Here is a 16,184-nt window from a genome sequence, read left to right on the forward strand (position 1 = left end):
CTCTGCCAGTGGCTACTGTTAATCTATTAGTCCTTGTATCCCCCCCCTCAAGCTAGCAGTTTTCCGACCCACCTAACACTGCGTCAATAGCATCAGCAAATATTCTTGCACCCTTTCTATTTAAGTGTATCCCATCCCTGTAGAAGCAATCTCTCCTGTTAACAAGTACAGTCCAGGCTGAAAAAAATTGTACCCCTTGAGCCTTGCACAATCCCTCCAGGGCCGAATTGATCGACAAGGCTCTCATCATATACTCCCTCCTATCGTGTCTGGGCAGAATTGCAGACACTTTCAAATTCAACCCTAATTCACGGCTTTTTTTCAACAGTGACCTGTACTTGCTAAGTAATTCCGCCGGTCTCCTACTCTTAATATCATCAGTACCAACATGTACAACTATATCACCTTTTGAGCCCTTAAAAGATGATATCCGCTCTACAACGTCATCAACCTTTGCCCCTGGTAGACATACCCTGGTCCTATTCCACCTATCCTTTTTACAAAGCATGTTCCCCACTTCCCTGACAATAGAGTCACCAACAACTACTAGTTCCTGTGGGACCAGCGCATTCTGCCTAGGGGACTGCCTGTGTGTTGCCTGATGACCAAGTGCAAGCTCTGGCGTTGATGTGGGCGGCTGAGAGCTTGATGGGCCCATCAATTTATTTCCTTCGAGGGAAATAAATTGATGGCTGAGTTGTCGCCTGATTTCCTTGCACTCCTTACATCTTGCACACACAAAGACATTCCCCTTGGCAGTATCATGTCCCGTACCCGACTGCTCCGCAAACATCAAGCAAACAGTGCATTTTAAAAGACTGTGATTCAGAGGGCAACTGTCCCCCTCAGTTCTCCCCTGAACCACAGCACTCTCATTAGCTTGAGCCTTTTGCTTTGCTGCTCTGGTCTGAGTCATGATTCCGATTTAATTCAATAAAATTTCAAAACAAAATTAAGTCCTTAAGTTATATCCCAAAACAGTTATAACGCTATATTTATTTTTTCGTTATCTAGTGTTTTCTACGAGTTCCCTTTATATAACTTCCGTGCCACGTGTACCACTATAGTTATGTATTAATTATTTGTTACGATTAAGTCGTTATATATATATATATATATATAGAGTTAAAAGTACAATTTAATTGACAATATTATATTATGCACTATACTACACTAAGCTTATGCTATCGTGTAAAAATGGCGGGAATTCACGAACTGTACTTCTACGGACTCGCAAGTATTGATTAGCTTCCAAATCTCGCTATCTCAATTTAGAATAAACTAAGGATCCTGACTAGGTCTATAATCTACATATAGAAGATAATTTAATATAACAATTGGTTAATAAATCGACTAAATTTGGTTAAAAAAAAAAAGACCTCTCGTTCAATTTGTAACACGTGGAATCATTGGGAAGAGTTCCATCATTTAACAAATGGTTAGAGGGTATGCTAATTAAGAACACAGGATGCCTTTCATACACCCTTGATGGGAAATGTAATACAGGTCGACCATCATTAATCTTGTTCCACCGCTAATTCGGACATAATTTTCGCAACATAATTTGAAATTATGTTCAAATATAATGATATAACGTAGGTCATTATAAAATTATGCCACCAAAACAGTAGTGGCAGGTAGGCACACCGACCTGCCGCTACTGTTTTGGTGGCATTGGTTGCAGCATCAGCTGTTGGTGCAAACTCGTGAACTCTGGCAAGCCATCCCACTTGTTTTTTTGCATTTATTCTTATTATAACCTGCTCACATTTAGCTCCAGCCATGGTTCCAATGCATAAAGGAAGTGCCTCTCGTGTTGTAAAGCGCAAACACCATACATTGTCCAGAACAGATAAAGTTGAACTTCTGTAAAAACTCGACAGCGGTGTGTCTGTGAAAAGTTTAACTCTGCTTAATTGTAAATTCCAAAAATTTCTCTCAGTTCCTCTTATCTTAGTAATTTTCTTTTAGCCATTCCTTTTTAGATTTTTTTTTTTTTTGTACAACACACTTATACAAACTTGCGGAAAAACACAACACAATATGATGGATAATACAGCATGCTAATGAACTTGTTTTCACAAAATCTCTAACAATATTGACAAACTTATTGCGATGTTTGAGAGTTTATTTTATCGTAATTAGTTTTATTGCAGCGCTTGCAATAAACTAATCACAAACGACCTTCATGTGTATGCCGTAATAGCATCACATATGTGGCCATGTTGGCCACATATATGCGACATAAAAAAAAATGACTTTTTTTGTTTTTTATATATTTTAAGCGGAGAAACGACAACACTGACATTACAATATTTATTTTAGAATTACTAATCAAATTATTTCCTAAATATTTTTTGGCCCCTGGGGAATTTTTTTCTTAAACTAGCTTGGCAGTCAACGTGTTAAAGGTAGAAGGGGGTGGCTAGCTGTTGTGTAAAATGTATGTGCTAAAATAACCACAGGTGATCCAGCAAACTCGCTAGTCTAACACCCCACAGGTCCCAACGCTGCCGGATTAGTGGTCGACCTGTACTACAAAACTGCCATTTATGGCAGAATGTTAGGAGTAGAGTTGATAGATAGTCAGGGAAGGGAAGTTGTTATGCAGATCGTTAGGTGGCACAGGTTGGAGTAGAGGAATAATTTTCAAGTGGCATTAGGCTGTATTAGATGCTTTTAAAGAAGGCCACTCTTGGGTGGTTGAAAGTTATAGCATGAAGTGCTTTATATCAGTTCATTATGTTGTATTTTATTTGTATTATTTCTCTACAAAGTTGTTAGTGAAAGTTATGGTTTCGGTAAACTTTTAGTTTTGAAATGGTTGGTGTCATTTTATTTCATTTCATATCAGTTACAATAAGCTAACCAGAGAATACAACGAAATGAATCTGTATGATATTACTAAATCAACAGTGTAAATTGAGTGAATGCATAACCACTTGCCTTAAAAATTAAAGAAAATGTTTAGTTTATACCCAAACTGAACTTCTGGGTTGCTTTGGAGAAGAATGACTGTCACCACTAATGTAAAAGGTTCTGGAAATCATGGCTAGTTTAAACGTTAATGTCACATACAAATTATAAAGTTAATGTGGTCAAACCCAACAATTATTATTACAGAAACAGAGAGCCAATTTAGCAAAGAATAACTCCCCAAGAATCATTGCAACCAACTGTTTACAATATCTGAAAATTAATTTTATATGAATTTATATACAGGATGAATAAAAGAAACTTTACCGTGATTGATAGTTTTATAAGTTTCTGAATTTCTATAGATTGGTTACTATAATCATGTATTTATTCAGGAATTTTCATGTTTTACTGTAGGTGTTCAAACTGAGTGTTATATTTGTACTTTAACACTGTGAATTGCAGTCTTGTCACGACTGCAATTCACACTGTGTTACAAGGTCATTTTACTTAGTGCTCAGTAGTTCCTTCATCCCCCATCGTACATGCATTCAGTATTTGATTGAAATTGCAGATGGACATGGATATCTCTTTGATCTCTGGATATTTCTGCATATATAAATTTTTAGATAGTCCCTGCTCTAGAGAAATTAGAAAATCTAGAAATTCTACAATCTGTTGTAAAATGTTGGTAATCATGTATTCTGAAAATGCTCTTCACAACTGCCTTCACCTCTTTTTCAGTTCATGCACACTGCTACCAACATTTGGTAGCAGTGTGCATGAGGCAACAGTGTTGGGAGCCATGAGTGTTCAGTTATACTGGTGGTGCTCAACATGTGGTACAGTTACTTCAGTTCTTCTCTTCATAACAAAGTAATAGAAACAGAAAAGTCTGTGGCTCATTTGTGGAACCAAAAGTTGCATGGTGTTTCTTTCTGCTTCAGGTCCGAAAATTTGCTGAACCAGAAGATAAATGAGTAGAAGATAATTTAGTGTAATTTAACTTATTAGGATTGAATGTAGCTTATGCCCAATAATTTATCTTTTTGTTAACTGTAATCCTACTAAATACTTATTTCAAATGTATACTTCACTAGGTAAAATATACATTTGAAATATGCAAGTGTAATTAGTAGCTCTGGGTGGCATGTTTTACATCAGCCTTAGAGAGTAGAGTACCTTACTGTTTTTGTTAGAAAATATATACATTTTTAATTAGTATTCATCATATTGGCATTTCAAAATAATTGCATTTAACTTTTTTTTTTTTTTTTCTTTCTCCCCTCTCTTCTCCATATTAAATTATTTATTATTCTGAATTATGTCAAATTGACCTCAGGGGCAGAAGAGTCTGGTTCTGAAGAAATAAGGGAGGTGACACCACAGCCAAGGTTGTCATTAGTGCTTAGAGGACCCAATCTTCCAGGTGTAAGTCATATAAACCTTCTAAACACTAAATTTGTTGTTTTGAATTGTAGCTTGTCTGACAGAATGAATCTGACATTTAATTAGTATGTTTCATGTAATAAACACTTGAAAGTTAATTATATATTCACTGTTATTAAAAAATTGTTAATCAGAATGGATTAGTTACAATTTTAGCTGATAATAATAATGCTCTCATAAATATGGGTGAAATCTAATTATGCATGCCTCTAATGATGATGCATTTTTTAAAAATTTACTTGCTGTTAATTAATTTTGTATTTGCTTTACATTTATTCATTAGAAATAGTTAAATGAACTAAATTTAGCCAGTATAACTCATTTTTTTGATGAGACTATTTGCTCTTGTTTATTTTTGTGATATTTCAAAGCTGTATATGATGTATATATGTTTATTTTTGTGATATTTCAAAGCTGTATATGATCACTATATATTTCATTTAAAAAAAAAAAAATTACAAATTTAAAAACTCCACAGCTGGAAAAAGATGAACAATAACTCCAAGAATTTCATAAAACTCCAATCCTAAAAATGACAAAAAGAAACAGTGAAGTATGATGTCTAATGCTTTCATAAATATAGGTGAAATCTAATTATATCACTGCATGCCTGTAATGATGATTCTTTTTTTTATATATATAATATACTTAGCATTAATTAATTTTGTATTTGCTTTTCATTTATTCATTAGAAATAGAACTAAATTTAGCCAATATAACTCATTTTCTTTATATTTCTATAACTCAGTTAATTGAAAGAATTAGAATGCTTATAAGCCAAACTGACCCAATTATACTTACACAAGAAGGGGAATGTATATCACTGGTTAGAAACATTTCTAACCAGTAATGTAACCATCAAACTGAACATCTGATGATGTTCAGTTTGATGTTTATGCCACTCAACATTGACAAAATATTTATGCCACTCAACATTGACAACCTCTGCACCACACAGTATACAAAAACTTGTATACTAGGTGTGATGATTTATGGCCACAAATGTTACACGAGTGGAAGTTTTTTCCCCTGCACATCACTTTATTTACCACCCAACACAGTTGTTAATTGAGGCTACCTGGTTTCTGGTGAGTGATCTAGTTAGGTCCAAAATTGCGTACAACAGTGCCTTCAACTTTTTAATGAATAATAGATTCACCTTCTATATTAGTTGCTTTAGGTTGACTCATGGCTAAAACAGTAATTTCTAAAGAGATTACGGCCAAGCTCTATCACTAGAGGGACAAAAGTGTTCCCCCAGACAGTCATAACAGAAATTATAACACAGTATTGCATTATTTTCTCAAACTACTTATTTAATTTCTTTAAAATGATCTATTATTGAACAAAAGAATAGATATGAAAACCCTGTTGGTAAATGGAGAGAAAATATTTATATGCTGATCTGCTGAAAGCACGTTCAGCAGATCAGCTTATAATTACTATAACATACAGCATTTATGATTCTAATATAATATTACTTATGACTGGAGCATGACAGCTTAATGTGGTGTCAGGTACACTTAAACAATTTACTAAAGAATTAAACCAGGGTATATTAAAAAAAAGCAATTCTTCAGATCGTTTATTGTCTTGAAACTAACAGTATTCTATACACTATTTCGGTTATATTAAAAATTACATTACAACACAATACAAAATGATAAACATAGAAGCAAAATGAAATTTAGTTCTTGATCACATTATGTTTTGCTGGGAAGATGATTCAGGTTGTGACCCAATATACTGAAGCTGCAAGGTTCGTGTATTCTTCTCTTTAAGAGCTATATCATTTAATCATCATAATTATACAAGGTATGGCAGTAAAGTTCCCAGGCTGGTGTAATAAAAATAACACAAAATGAAGGGGCTCAAAAATGGTTTTATTTTTATTCAAAGTTATTACCACACGATTGAATGCGCACATTATACTGTTCTAAAATCTGTAAAGGATCAGTGAAGGCATCCAAAGAGATGATGTTCAGTTTGATGGTTACATTTTTCTTTATGTCCTCAACATCCTGAAATCTCTTTCCTTTGAGGGCAGTTTTCACCTTGCAAAAGAGTAAGAAGTCCACTGGTGCTAGAGTAATGTGGATGGATTAATCTGTATAGTGGCATGTTTTGTCAGAAATGTTTTCACAAAAATTGTGAAATGGGTGAGGGCATTGTCTGCAACATGAGCCTTTCTCTTGAAATGTGACCTCACCTGGGAAATGTTCTTCAGAAGCTTTTGAAGAACCTGTACATAGAATGCAGCATTGACTCTTCTCCCTTCAGGTACAAATTCCTTGTGGATCATACCCTGTTTGTCGATTAAACATGATCAGCATCGTCTTGATCCTGGACTTTTGTAAATGAAACTGTTTGGGACTCTGTTATGATTTTGAAGTCGACTGTATGCTGTGATGCTTTGTCTCTGGGTCATACCAAAATATACAACACCCATCTCCAGTGACAGTACAATCAGGAAAATTAGGATCGTCTTGACATGTCTGGATGAAGTGTTTTCATGATGACACCCTTTGTTGCACTACTCATCTGTGAGGCTGTGCGAAGCACAAATTTTGCACAGACCGTCCTTTTCCCTAAATCTTCATGTAAAATTTGATGACTCATCTAATTCATATCTAACATAATTCTGAGGATCAAAACAACAATCTCTTTCCACAATTTCCTGAACTTTTGCAACTCTGTCCTTATTTCAAGAGATCAACGAACACCTACTTCTTGGGTCATCATAAATATCCTCATGTCCATCTTTGAACAGATTTTTTCAGTTTAAAGCAAATTTGATGTTCTTTCGTTGCTCCATTGCGAAATTGTAACACAGAACATTAATGCTACTAACGAAACTTGTTATTTGCAGTCTGTCAGCCTACTGAACAATCTCTGTAATACTAGAAGTTCAAACTACAACATGCAAATTCTGTTTATTTTCAAACTCATCAAACATGACTAAAGCACTAATCTGGGAACTCTATTGCTACACCTTGTAAGTTAAAAATTTTCATTTCATGATTATTACATGGTGATTAGTTAATATCAGTATACAAAATTTGATTCTGATCTCTCCCCACACATCATTCATATATAAAACTCATTAGTAACTTCTTATATGTTGCATGAGTTATAATCTAATTATGATATATCTACTGTTTTTAACAGTAGCTAAAACTTTACATTACATAAATTTAATTAAAATTTAGTGGGTAACAGTAATACAGTAGAGTGACTTTATTGCGAGGGCTGTTTGACTTAGATGTTATGTGAGTAAATGCACACCAGAATTATTTCTTGCGATGTCTTAGATTTTATGGTTGTAGCTTTTGAACACCAGTGTAATTTGTTATTTTCCTAGACAAATCTTTCTATAAGCTCTGTTAAATCAATCATATCTGTTGTTAAATTCTATTCTTATTGCTCCTCCTTTTCAGGTGCCTGATTTAGAGCTAGAATTGCTTAATCCAGATTGGACCATTTTTCACGCTGTACAACAACTAATTCAGTCATCAGAACTTGGAACAAGACAGGACAAGATAAGACGCCTTTGGGAACCAACATATGTGTAAGTTAAATTTGTCATTTAACATTGATCTTGGCAAATTTATCCACTAACCTTGTTGTGTTGCTGCTATTGAGCTTTCTTGAAGTGCTATATCGAAATGGTCCATATATTGCCTGAGATATAGTAGAATCTCAATTTACTGTCACTCTTATCTCTTACATTTTGTTCACTGCCATCTTAGTTTTAAGAACATGTCACTGAAATCTATGTCTATGGTTATAAAATAATTTCTGGAAAATTATGCTTACTAATTGCAAATAGCATTATTACAACCACTCTTGAAAAAAAATTCATGTAGAGGCAATCAGTTCTTAGAATCAGTATTACAGATTCCCCTCCCCCAAACACATGTGCTCTACTTCCATTTGACACTTAAATTTGCAGTCAGTTTTGAAAAATCAACCTAAAATAGTGGAAAAGCTGATATGTAAGTGCTCCCATTTCAGCACAAATTTAATGTTCCAAGAGGCATTGAAAGCATTGGAAATAGTGAAAAGGACTTGTAAGCAGAATAGGGCTGATCACTAGAAATGTGACTTGAAGGTAAGGATAAAATGTGTGCTAGATGCTACTAACTAATATTGCAGTGTATCAATGGTTTGTTTAATATTGGAGTCAGGAAATTCCTTTAACTCATTAAGTTCCTAAGAAAAAATTCTTCAGAAAAATTCTCAATCTCAAAAATTCTTGAAAACTTTCAAGAGCAGGCTTCCTTAAAGGATTTCCTTAATTGAATAGGGTTCTTTCAGGGAGCCTACAATGGGTATGAATCATTGGATGTCCCTGTCTTTAATGGAAAGTGTGTATTATTATTATTGGTGATGGGCATAATTGAATGAAAAATAATTGATTATGAAATCGAAATAAAAAGGATGGTGGGATTCATACTGATGTTATTAAAATTAAAGTCCATTGTCTTATGCCACTCAACCAATCTATCCCCCCAAATACTCCAAGTTTTATCCATAGTCATTATGCAGTTCAAACAGTCATTTCTTCTGTCTTCATGCCAAGCATGCAGACGATTTCATTTGTTTCTATTTGCCATTGACATAATCGAAAACACACATCATGCAGACCTTCCTGTATTGCAATCTAATGTGAATGATGGTGTAAGCAGACTCATAACTCCTATCAAGTTTCCAGGTCACATTAACTGTTGTAACTGAGCAACTCTGGTGATTTTGTTTAAAAAGACATTTTCTTCTGTGACAGTTCAGTTCATCCTGTGCCAGGGTCATCCTCCATTATGTACCACCACCATCACGGGCAATAGTAATGCCTAATGAAGGATGACAGTTTTAAATAGTTGAAATTCTATTTTTGTTTGGCTCATCAATCTAGTCAAGATAGTAGTAATGGAGGCATGTAATGCAAGAAAGCAAGCTCATGAGCTTGTGTAGCATCAGCCAAAAAAAAAAAAAAAATTCATACATCCATTCCCTGTAAAGTTTGTCCAGTCCCTCCTTTAATTTACTTAAGCTATCAACTTTCACAATGACAGATGAAAGTTTGTTGCAACAATTAATTTTCTGCACTTGCTGGCTAAAGACAAATTTCCATACATCTATTTTACAACCATCTTTCCTCAATGTGAATTTATGTCCCCCTCAGGTTCGTAATCTGAACAAGCTGGAGAATCCCATTAGAATTCAGCGTGCTCAACCCATTCAAGGCCTTATACACCTCAATCAGATCACTTTGCAGGTGCCTAGTCTCCAGCTATTGCAATTTGCAGAACTTAAGCATTTCTTGGTAAGCCCTTCGTTCTCCTCACCAATCTTGTTGCCCTTTCTCTGTACGTGCCCAAGCAACTCTACATCCTTCCTAAAATGAGGCTTCCAGACCTGTACACAGTACTTGAGATGTGGCCTGACCATTGCCTACAAAGTGATAATCTCCTTTTCCCTACTAGAAAAATTCCTGAATATCATTGACCTTCTCTGGCACTGACCCCATGACGTTCTCTGGCAGCCTGTCTGCATTGCTCAGAAAACTTCATATCTGACTACAAAATTACTCCCAGATCTTTTTCATTTTCTACCACCCTAAGTGTAGTGCCATGCAGTTGGTACGTTTCTCTGGGGTTACTTCTACCCATATGCAGTACTTTGCATTTGTCAATGTTAAACTTCAGTTGCCACTTCTCAGCCCATCTGCCCAAATTTTCTTGATCCTGTTGCAGTAGCACACTGCCATTACTGTCATTAACAACCCTGCCAACCTTTGTATCATCTGCAAACTTCGACATTAAGTCTGATATACCTTCATTAATATCATTGATAAATATACAAAACAACAGTGGGCCCAAAACGGAACCCTGGGGGACTCCACTAATAACATTAGCCCTTGACGAGCAGCGTCCATTGATTACCACTCAACTACCATTTTATCCATTGTAACAATTTACCCTTAATACCACACTGCTCCAGTTTGTACTCAATTATTTAGTCTTCCATACGCAACAGAATCAAAAGCTTTTCTGAAATCCAAGTATATGGTATCAAAATTATTTTTGGCATCCATTTCCTTTGTAACCACATTATAGTATCCAATCAAATATGTCAGACAAGACATTCCCTTAACAAACTCATGCTGTGTCTGGATTATTACTACAATCTTCTCTAGGTGATCATGCAATGCATATTTAACCAGTGACTCCATTATTTTTTCCCTGGAACAGAAGTTAAACTAACTGGTCTGTAATTACTCGTGTTACCCTGAGATCTCCCTTTGTCAATTGGGAATATATTTGCACATCTCCAGTCTGTGAGGACTTCCCCTGAGTCCAAGGATGCTCCCATAATTATGGCTAAGGGTCTGCTTGCTTCTTTTGCCGCCTCCTTTAATATAACTGGAAAGGTCCCATCCACTTCAGGTGCCTTTCTTATGTTTAACTATAACAATTTATCCTGCACTTTGCTCTCAGTTATTGCAAAATCATTAAGCACCCTGTTACAGTTTGATAAACATCTTGCATTTTCCTCCCTTAATAACTCCATGTGTGTTTGTAGATGCAAAATACGCATTCAGCTATCCGAGCAGGATCATCAACAGTCGAACCATCGATATCAAGTGGACCAATCTGATTCATCCCCTTCCTTTTAGAGTTTATATAAGTAAAGAAGTTCTTGCTGTTTTTCTTAGCATCCTTTACCAAAGATTTCTCGTAATCTGCCTTCGCTTGCCTAACATCCTTTGTAATTTTATTACAGACTAGCTTATATCTGCCATAGGCTTCTGTGTCACCTGATAATTTATAAGCATCCCATGCATTTTTCTTCTCTGCAATGAGTCTCATTAGTTCATCTGACATCGATTTAGGCACCTTGAACAATATTTCTTAATCAGTATGAAAAGCCTAGTTCCTTGAATGCTTCCCACTTAGAATTTGCTGTTAGTGACATCATCAGTTGGTCTCACTGTACAGAATTTATAAACGGTCTGAGACAACTCTAGTCACCTTTACGGAAGCAAAAACTCTTCCTTTTACTCCTGATGATAATTGTATCTTCAAATACATCGCACAGCAGTACACTGTGATCACTGCCACCTTGTGGGTTCCTTTATCTGCAAATTCTTTATACACGAATAATCACTCTTGATAACGAAATCAAGAGTATTACCCTCTCTGGTTCCCTCTGAAAAATGCTGCTGCAAGATGATTTGTCATTCTAATTACAAATTTTGTAAATGGTAAATAAATGTTTTTTGTAAGTGGTAAATAAACGGTCATTCATTTATCCATTTATTTTTTTTTATTATTTTATTTAGTTTTGGCTTCTGTTTTTTACAAAAAAAAGACAATGAAATACAAAATCAGTTTCTTCTCAAGAGATAATGCTAACAGTCTCTTGACAAGAAACCTTAGTATCCATCTTTAAATGAATTTTACTGACAAGAAGAGAAGAAAAATATCATAGAATCTTAGACTTTTTGCATAGGTACAATTTTATTTATCCTGATTTCTGTAAGTGGTCAGTACTTCAGTTTGAAAGTACTGACTACTTCATACATTGGTACCATCAGCAGTTTCTAGCAGAAAAGAAAATGCCTCGACTCTGTTGTCGTTAAGCAATACTAATTACTTTGAAGGAAATAAATGCAGAAATACTAATTTTTACATTTTATAAATCAGAAAATTTTCTGATTTTTGCTGATAAATCACATTATTATTATTTTAATCCACACTTTGGCCTTAAAACTCTCATTAGTATTGCTTAACATCAACAGAGTCGAGGCATTTTCTTTTCAGCTAGAAACTGTTGATGGTACCAATGTATGAAGTAGTCAGTACTTTCAAACTGAAGTTATAATATGTTTTGGTACATTATCATGTAGGAGGAACCATTTTCTTGCTGCATATCAAAGAAAGGAAGTATAATGAAATAATTTTTTTCTTAAAATCGATACTTGTATTTTATTGTTCAATAATCAGATTTAATTTTGGTAATAAAAAAAAGTTCATTTGTATATTATTATTATTATTTTTTTTTTTTTTACTTAGAATTGTTTATAGAGAAGCCAAAGAAGAGAAAAAAACAAAAAAAGTAAGTTTATGCTTGAATATCATCTGCATTTTAATATTTGAAAATTTAAACAAAAATTATCTTTATTAGCTAATACACTTTGTTGTGTTTCACTAAATTCTCATAATAGCATAAGCATTTTAATTAGAGATTAATAACACATGCAATTTGATACTGAAATATCGTAGTCACCGATATTTTATTATTATAAAAAATTGGTAATGACACTGCCTCTTTTGTGCACTTGCTTGTGAACTGTAATAAACAGCCAACTGTCATCTTCTAAACATGAATTTGCATTCTGCTTCCAGATATGCCTATTGAACAATATTTTTTACTGTCTCATCTCTAAGATTTGTTATTATATAAATCCAAACACTTTTTAAATATTCTTTATATATCTGATGAAATATAAAGTTATAAGCTAGTTTACACGGCATACTTTATATATAAGTATTATTATATTATATTATATTATATTATATTATATTATATTATATTATATTATCCTTCTCTCACATATTTATTTCAAATATATTGCGAACTCTTGGTTATCTTGTTTGTAACCCTCTTCTCTTCCCTCACTCATATTCAATTTTAGTCAGGCATATGGCTGTCCTTTATTTCTATTAATACTATGTCCAAACTGTGCCTTTTCCTCCTAGAACAGTACTGTACTTTGTTTAAAAGAGAACTAGTCTTGTTTATAATTTAATTATATTTCCTCAAATTTGTCTGTATATAGAAACAGTTCATTGAATTCGACCACTTTGCTAATTGAAGGGGATTATATTTAAGAATTATCGTTTTCTGTAACTTCAGTTAGTTCCTTCACCTATTTACACTGAACTTCAAAAAATTATTAACAAAGTGTAAAATTTTCCACATACATAAACAACTTAAGGGCTCACCCATTGATTTTTCGCTTGACTGCCACAGCTGATTCCTGCTGGGATTCTTTCTGTTACAATTGAATATGCTAGCTTTATCAGTACAACTCTTTTGGTGCCTCTGTAGCCAGGTGGGAAGGAGCAGCAGTGCGTAGCTCATGCTTCTTGATTAGACTGGGGTTGAGCCCGTCACCACCAAATACGGAGGATGCGGAAAGGTCAGGGAATGACCTCCGCATATTCCTGGAGCAGTATGGCCTTAGTTGCTAATGCTCCTAAAAAAAAAAAATAACAAATAATAAAACTCTTTTGCAGTGAGATGGCCTTCATCATATGAAGAGTGTTTCAATATTTTCCTCCTTCCTAAACTCTATTGTTACCTGTATGATTTCTTGTACTCACTATATCACTAGGCTGTTCACTTCCATATTTCTGATTCATTGATTTGAATATTTTTTTAACTGATACTGCACTTGAGAAAGCATTATACAGCTGTTAATTTTGTAGGAAAACAAAGATCTCTGTGGACAATTTGGGTGCTGTGCTTGGAATCCAGTCACTACTAAGTGACTCCCACTGCATTTTGTACATTTCCACACAGGTTTCACTCTTCTCACATTTCCTGGAACAAAAGCAAAATCCATATTTATGATTTAAAATTTAAAACTCCTCCTACCATCCAAAATCCACTGAAGTTTCAGAATTTTTAAATACTTCCTGTTCTTTTTTTCCAAATTAACAACACTACGTATACCAAACTGTTTTCTTTCTTTTATATCAAATGATAAATATTGTTTGGTTTCAGGCTGTTATTTGAGTTTAGTTCCATGTTCTCTTTGTTCTAGAAACACTGTTCTCAAGAGACTGACTGCAGCTAGTCTTATTTATTTGTTTGAAGTATTATTCCCTTCTTTCATCAGATTTCCCTAACCTTAATAACTAAAGTGGGTGTTGAAACTGCTTGAGTCAGAGATGGTTTTATTTTGTCTTAAATAAATCTCAGGGTATCCATTGACAATTTAATGGCCCTGCCCCAAGTCCTCTTAGTGATATGCTATTTCCTGAAAGTAAATCCTTCTATTTAAATACATATGTTTGCATCTGATTTCTCCACCCCACCTCATGTTACAATTGTTGGACAAAGGTTTAATGTATAAAAAAATGGGGTAAAGGTTTTTAATTTTTTTGATGCTGTACTTAACTTTTATTCTCTCTTTTTTTTTTTTTTTTTTTTTTTTTTTAGGACTCACTTAAACCAATTGTGAAGCCTGTAACTCCTAGAGATGTAATAAAAAATTGGGAACAGTCTCCAACAAGCAGTGGTTCATGTTTATTGCCATCAATTTCTTTGGACTCCACTGGGTGTACCGTTGAAGAAGTTCTTCAAGTTTTAAGGCTTTTATATGTACTTTCTAGAGAACTAGGACAAGCTATATTACATCCAGGTACTTCAAGTTCTGCTACATCAGTTCTGCTTTTTTTAAATTAAATTTTGAAATGACAATGAATTATGACATTTACTTCAAGTTTTTTGCACTTGAATATACTTAACACATTTTGTTGCCACCTAAATGTGAGTGAACTGTTCACTGTGCCATAATTTTTGAAATGTTGTAAAAAATTATAATTCTGACATCTGCAGCATTCAAAAAATTCGTACATAATGGATGAAAATTGAAAGTTTGGAATTCATTGCTAAAAGTGAACACTTTTCTGCTAATATGTCAATCTGAACAAATTTTAAAATTTTATAAAAAGTTTATTCATGTATGTAAACTAACATCAATGCAAACAAAATAAAACTGTGTGCCAGGTCTATAAACAAACTGCAAACATTACTGTAAAGTGTTCAGTGTGACAATACTGAGTAGTTGTGAATTTCGTGTGCCTTTACATTTACCGCACTCTTTAGTCGACTGCTTAAGAATGACCACCTGTATATGTTTGTGCATTGCAGCACAGTGCAGAGTACCATTTTATGCATATATGTGTTGCAACAGCAAATGTGTTATTAATCAATTTCCTCACAATGAAATCTTTTTTTTCCCTTTATTGAAACAAGTATATTGGTACTTAATTTCAGTAGGTTTTAATTTACTTTCAGAATTTATAATATTCCAAAAATGAAAATAGTGAAAGTTGTATCAGTGAAAAATATTAACTTGAATTGATAATGGATTGATTTCATTTCTCGTACATTTTAATAGGTTTAAAGAAGGTTGGAGGAATTATAAATGCTAGTTCAGACGAATAATCATTCTGTGTAGAATGCATAGAGCCGAAATAGAATGTTTGTGTGATAAGGAGCAAAGTGTTCCTCTGAAAGAAGATCATTAATTAATTCTTACAAATCTCATAATTTTTAAGCATTTCTGTATATAGTAGTTATTTTGGTACATTTTGATCTATTTTTCAGTTTCTTTGGCATTTAGTTAAGTTGATCACCTTAAGATGTCTCTTCTGTTTCCTCCTCCACCCCCACTACCACAGATAGAAATCATGAGGCATAGTTCCCTAGGCAATAACAGAATAAACATACATGGAATTATTGTAAGAAGAACTGCCAATATAGAAGGGCATCAGCCAAGAGATACTCTGTCAGCACCTAGCTGGAAGAATTTTTGCTATTATTGCTGGCATAGTTATGTGACTATTCTTGGTTTTTTTGGTAGAACCTGGTGTATGGATTTATATACACAGCCGCACCTTGGCTTAAGTAATACTCTACTTACGGGAATTCGACTTTACGTAAGTTTTTGCTGGCCAGTGCAAACTGGCCAATACACTTCCACAATTAAAAAAATTGTGGAAGTGTATTTTGCATCCCTTAGG

At 34.2% G+C, this 16,184-nt stretch overlaps 1 protein-coding gene across 8 annotated transcripts in view; it reads left to right on the forward strand.

Moving 5' to 3' along the window:
- Nucleotides 1–16,184, forward strand: part of Ufd4 (ubiquitin fusion-degradation 4-like) — a 729,475-nt gene that overhangs the window by 535,787 nt on the left and 177,504 nt on the right. For all 8 annotated transcript variants that reach the window (XM_090376711.1, XM_090376719.1, XM_090376714.1 and 5 more), the window contains 4 exons: nt 4,259–4,347; nt 7,803–7,933; nt 12,441–12,483; nt 14,596–14,797. In XM_090376711.1, coding sequence (XP_090232837.1) covers nt 4,259–4,347; nt 7,803–7,933; nt 12,441–12,483; nt 14,596–14,797 — 465 coding nt within the window. The remainder of the gene's footprint in view (nt 1–4,258; nt 4,348–7,802; nt 7,934–12,440; nt 12,484–14,595; nt 14,798–16,184) is intronic.

The sequence above is a fragment of the Mastigoproctus giganteus genome, chromosome 6 (genome assembly GCF_048544385.1).
Source record: "Mastigoproctus giganteus isolate SK-2022 chromosome 6, ASM4854438v1, whole genome shotgun sequence".
In the NCBI taxonomy this organism is placed as follows: Eukaryota; Metazoa; Arthropoda; class Arachnida; order Uropygi; family Thelyphonidae; genus Mastigoproctus; species Mastigoproctus giganteus.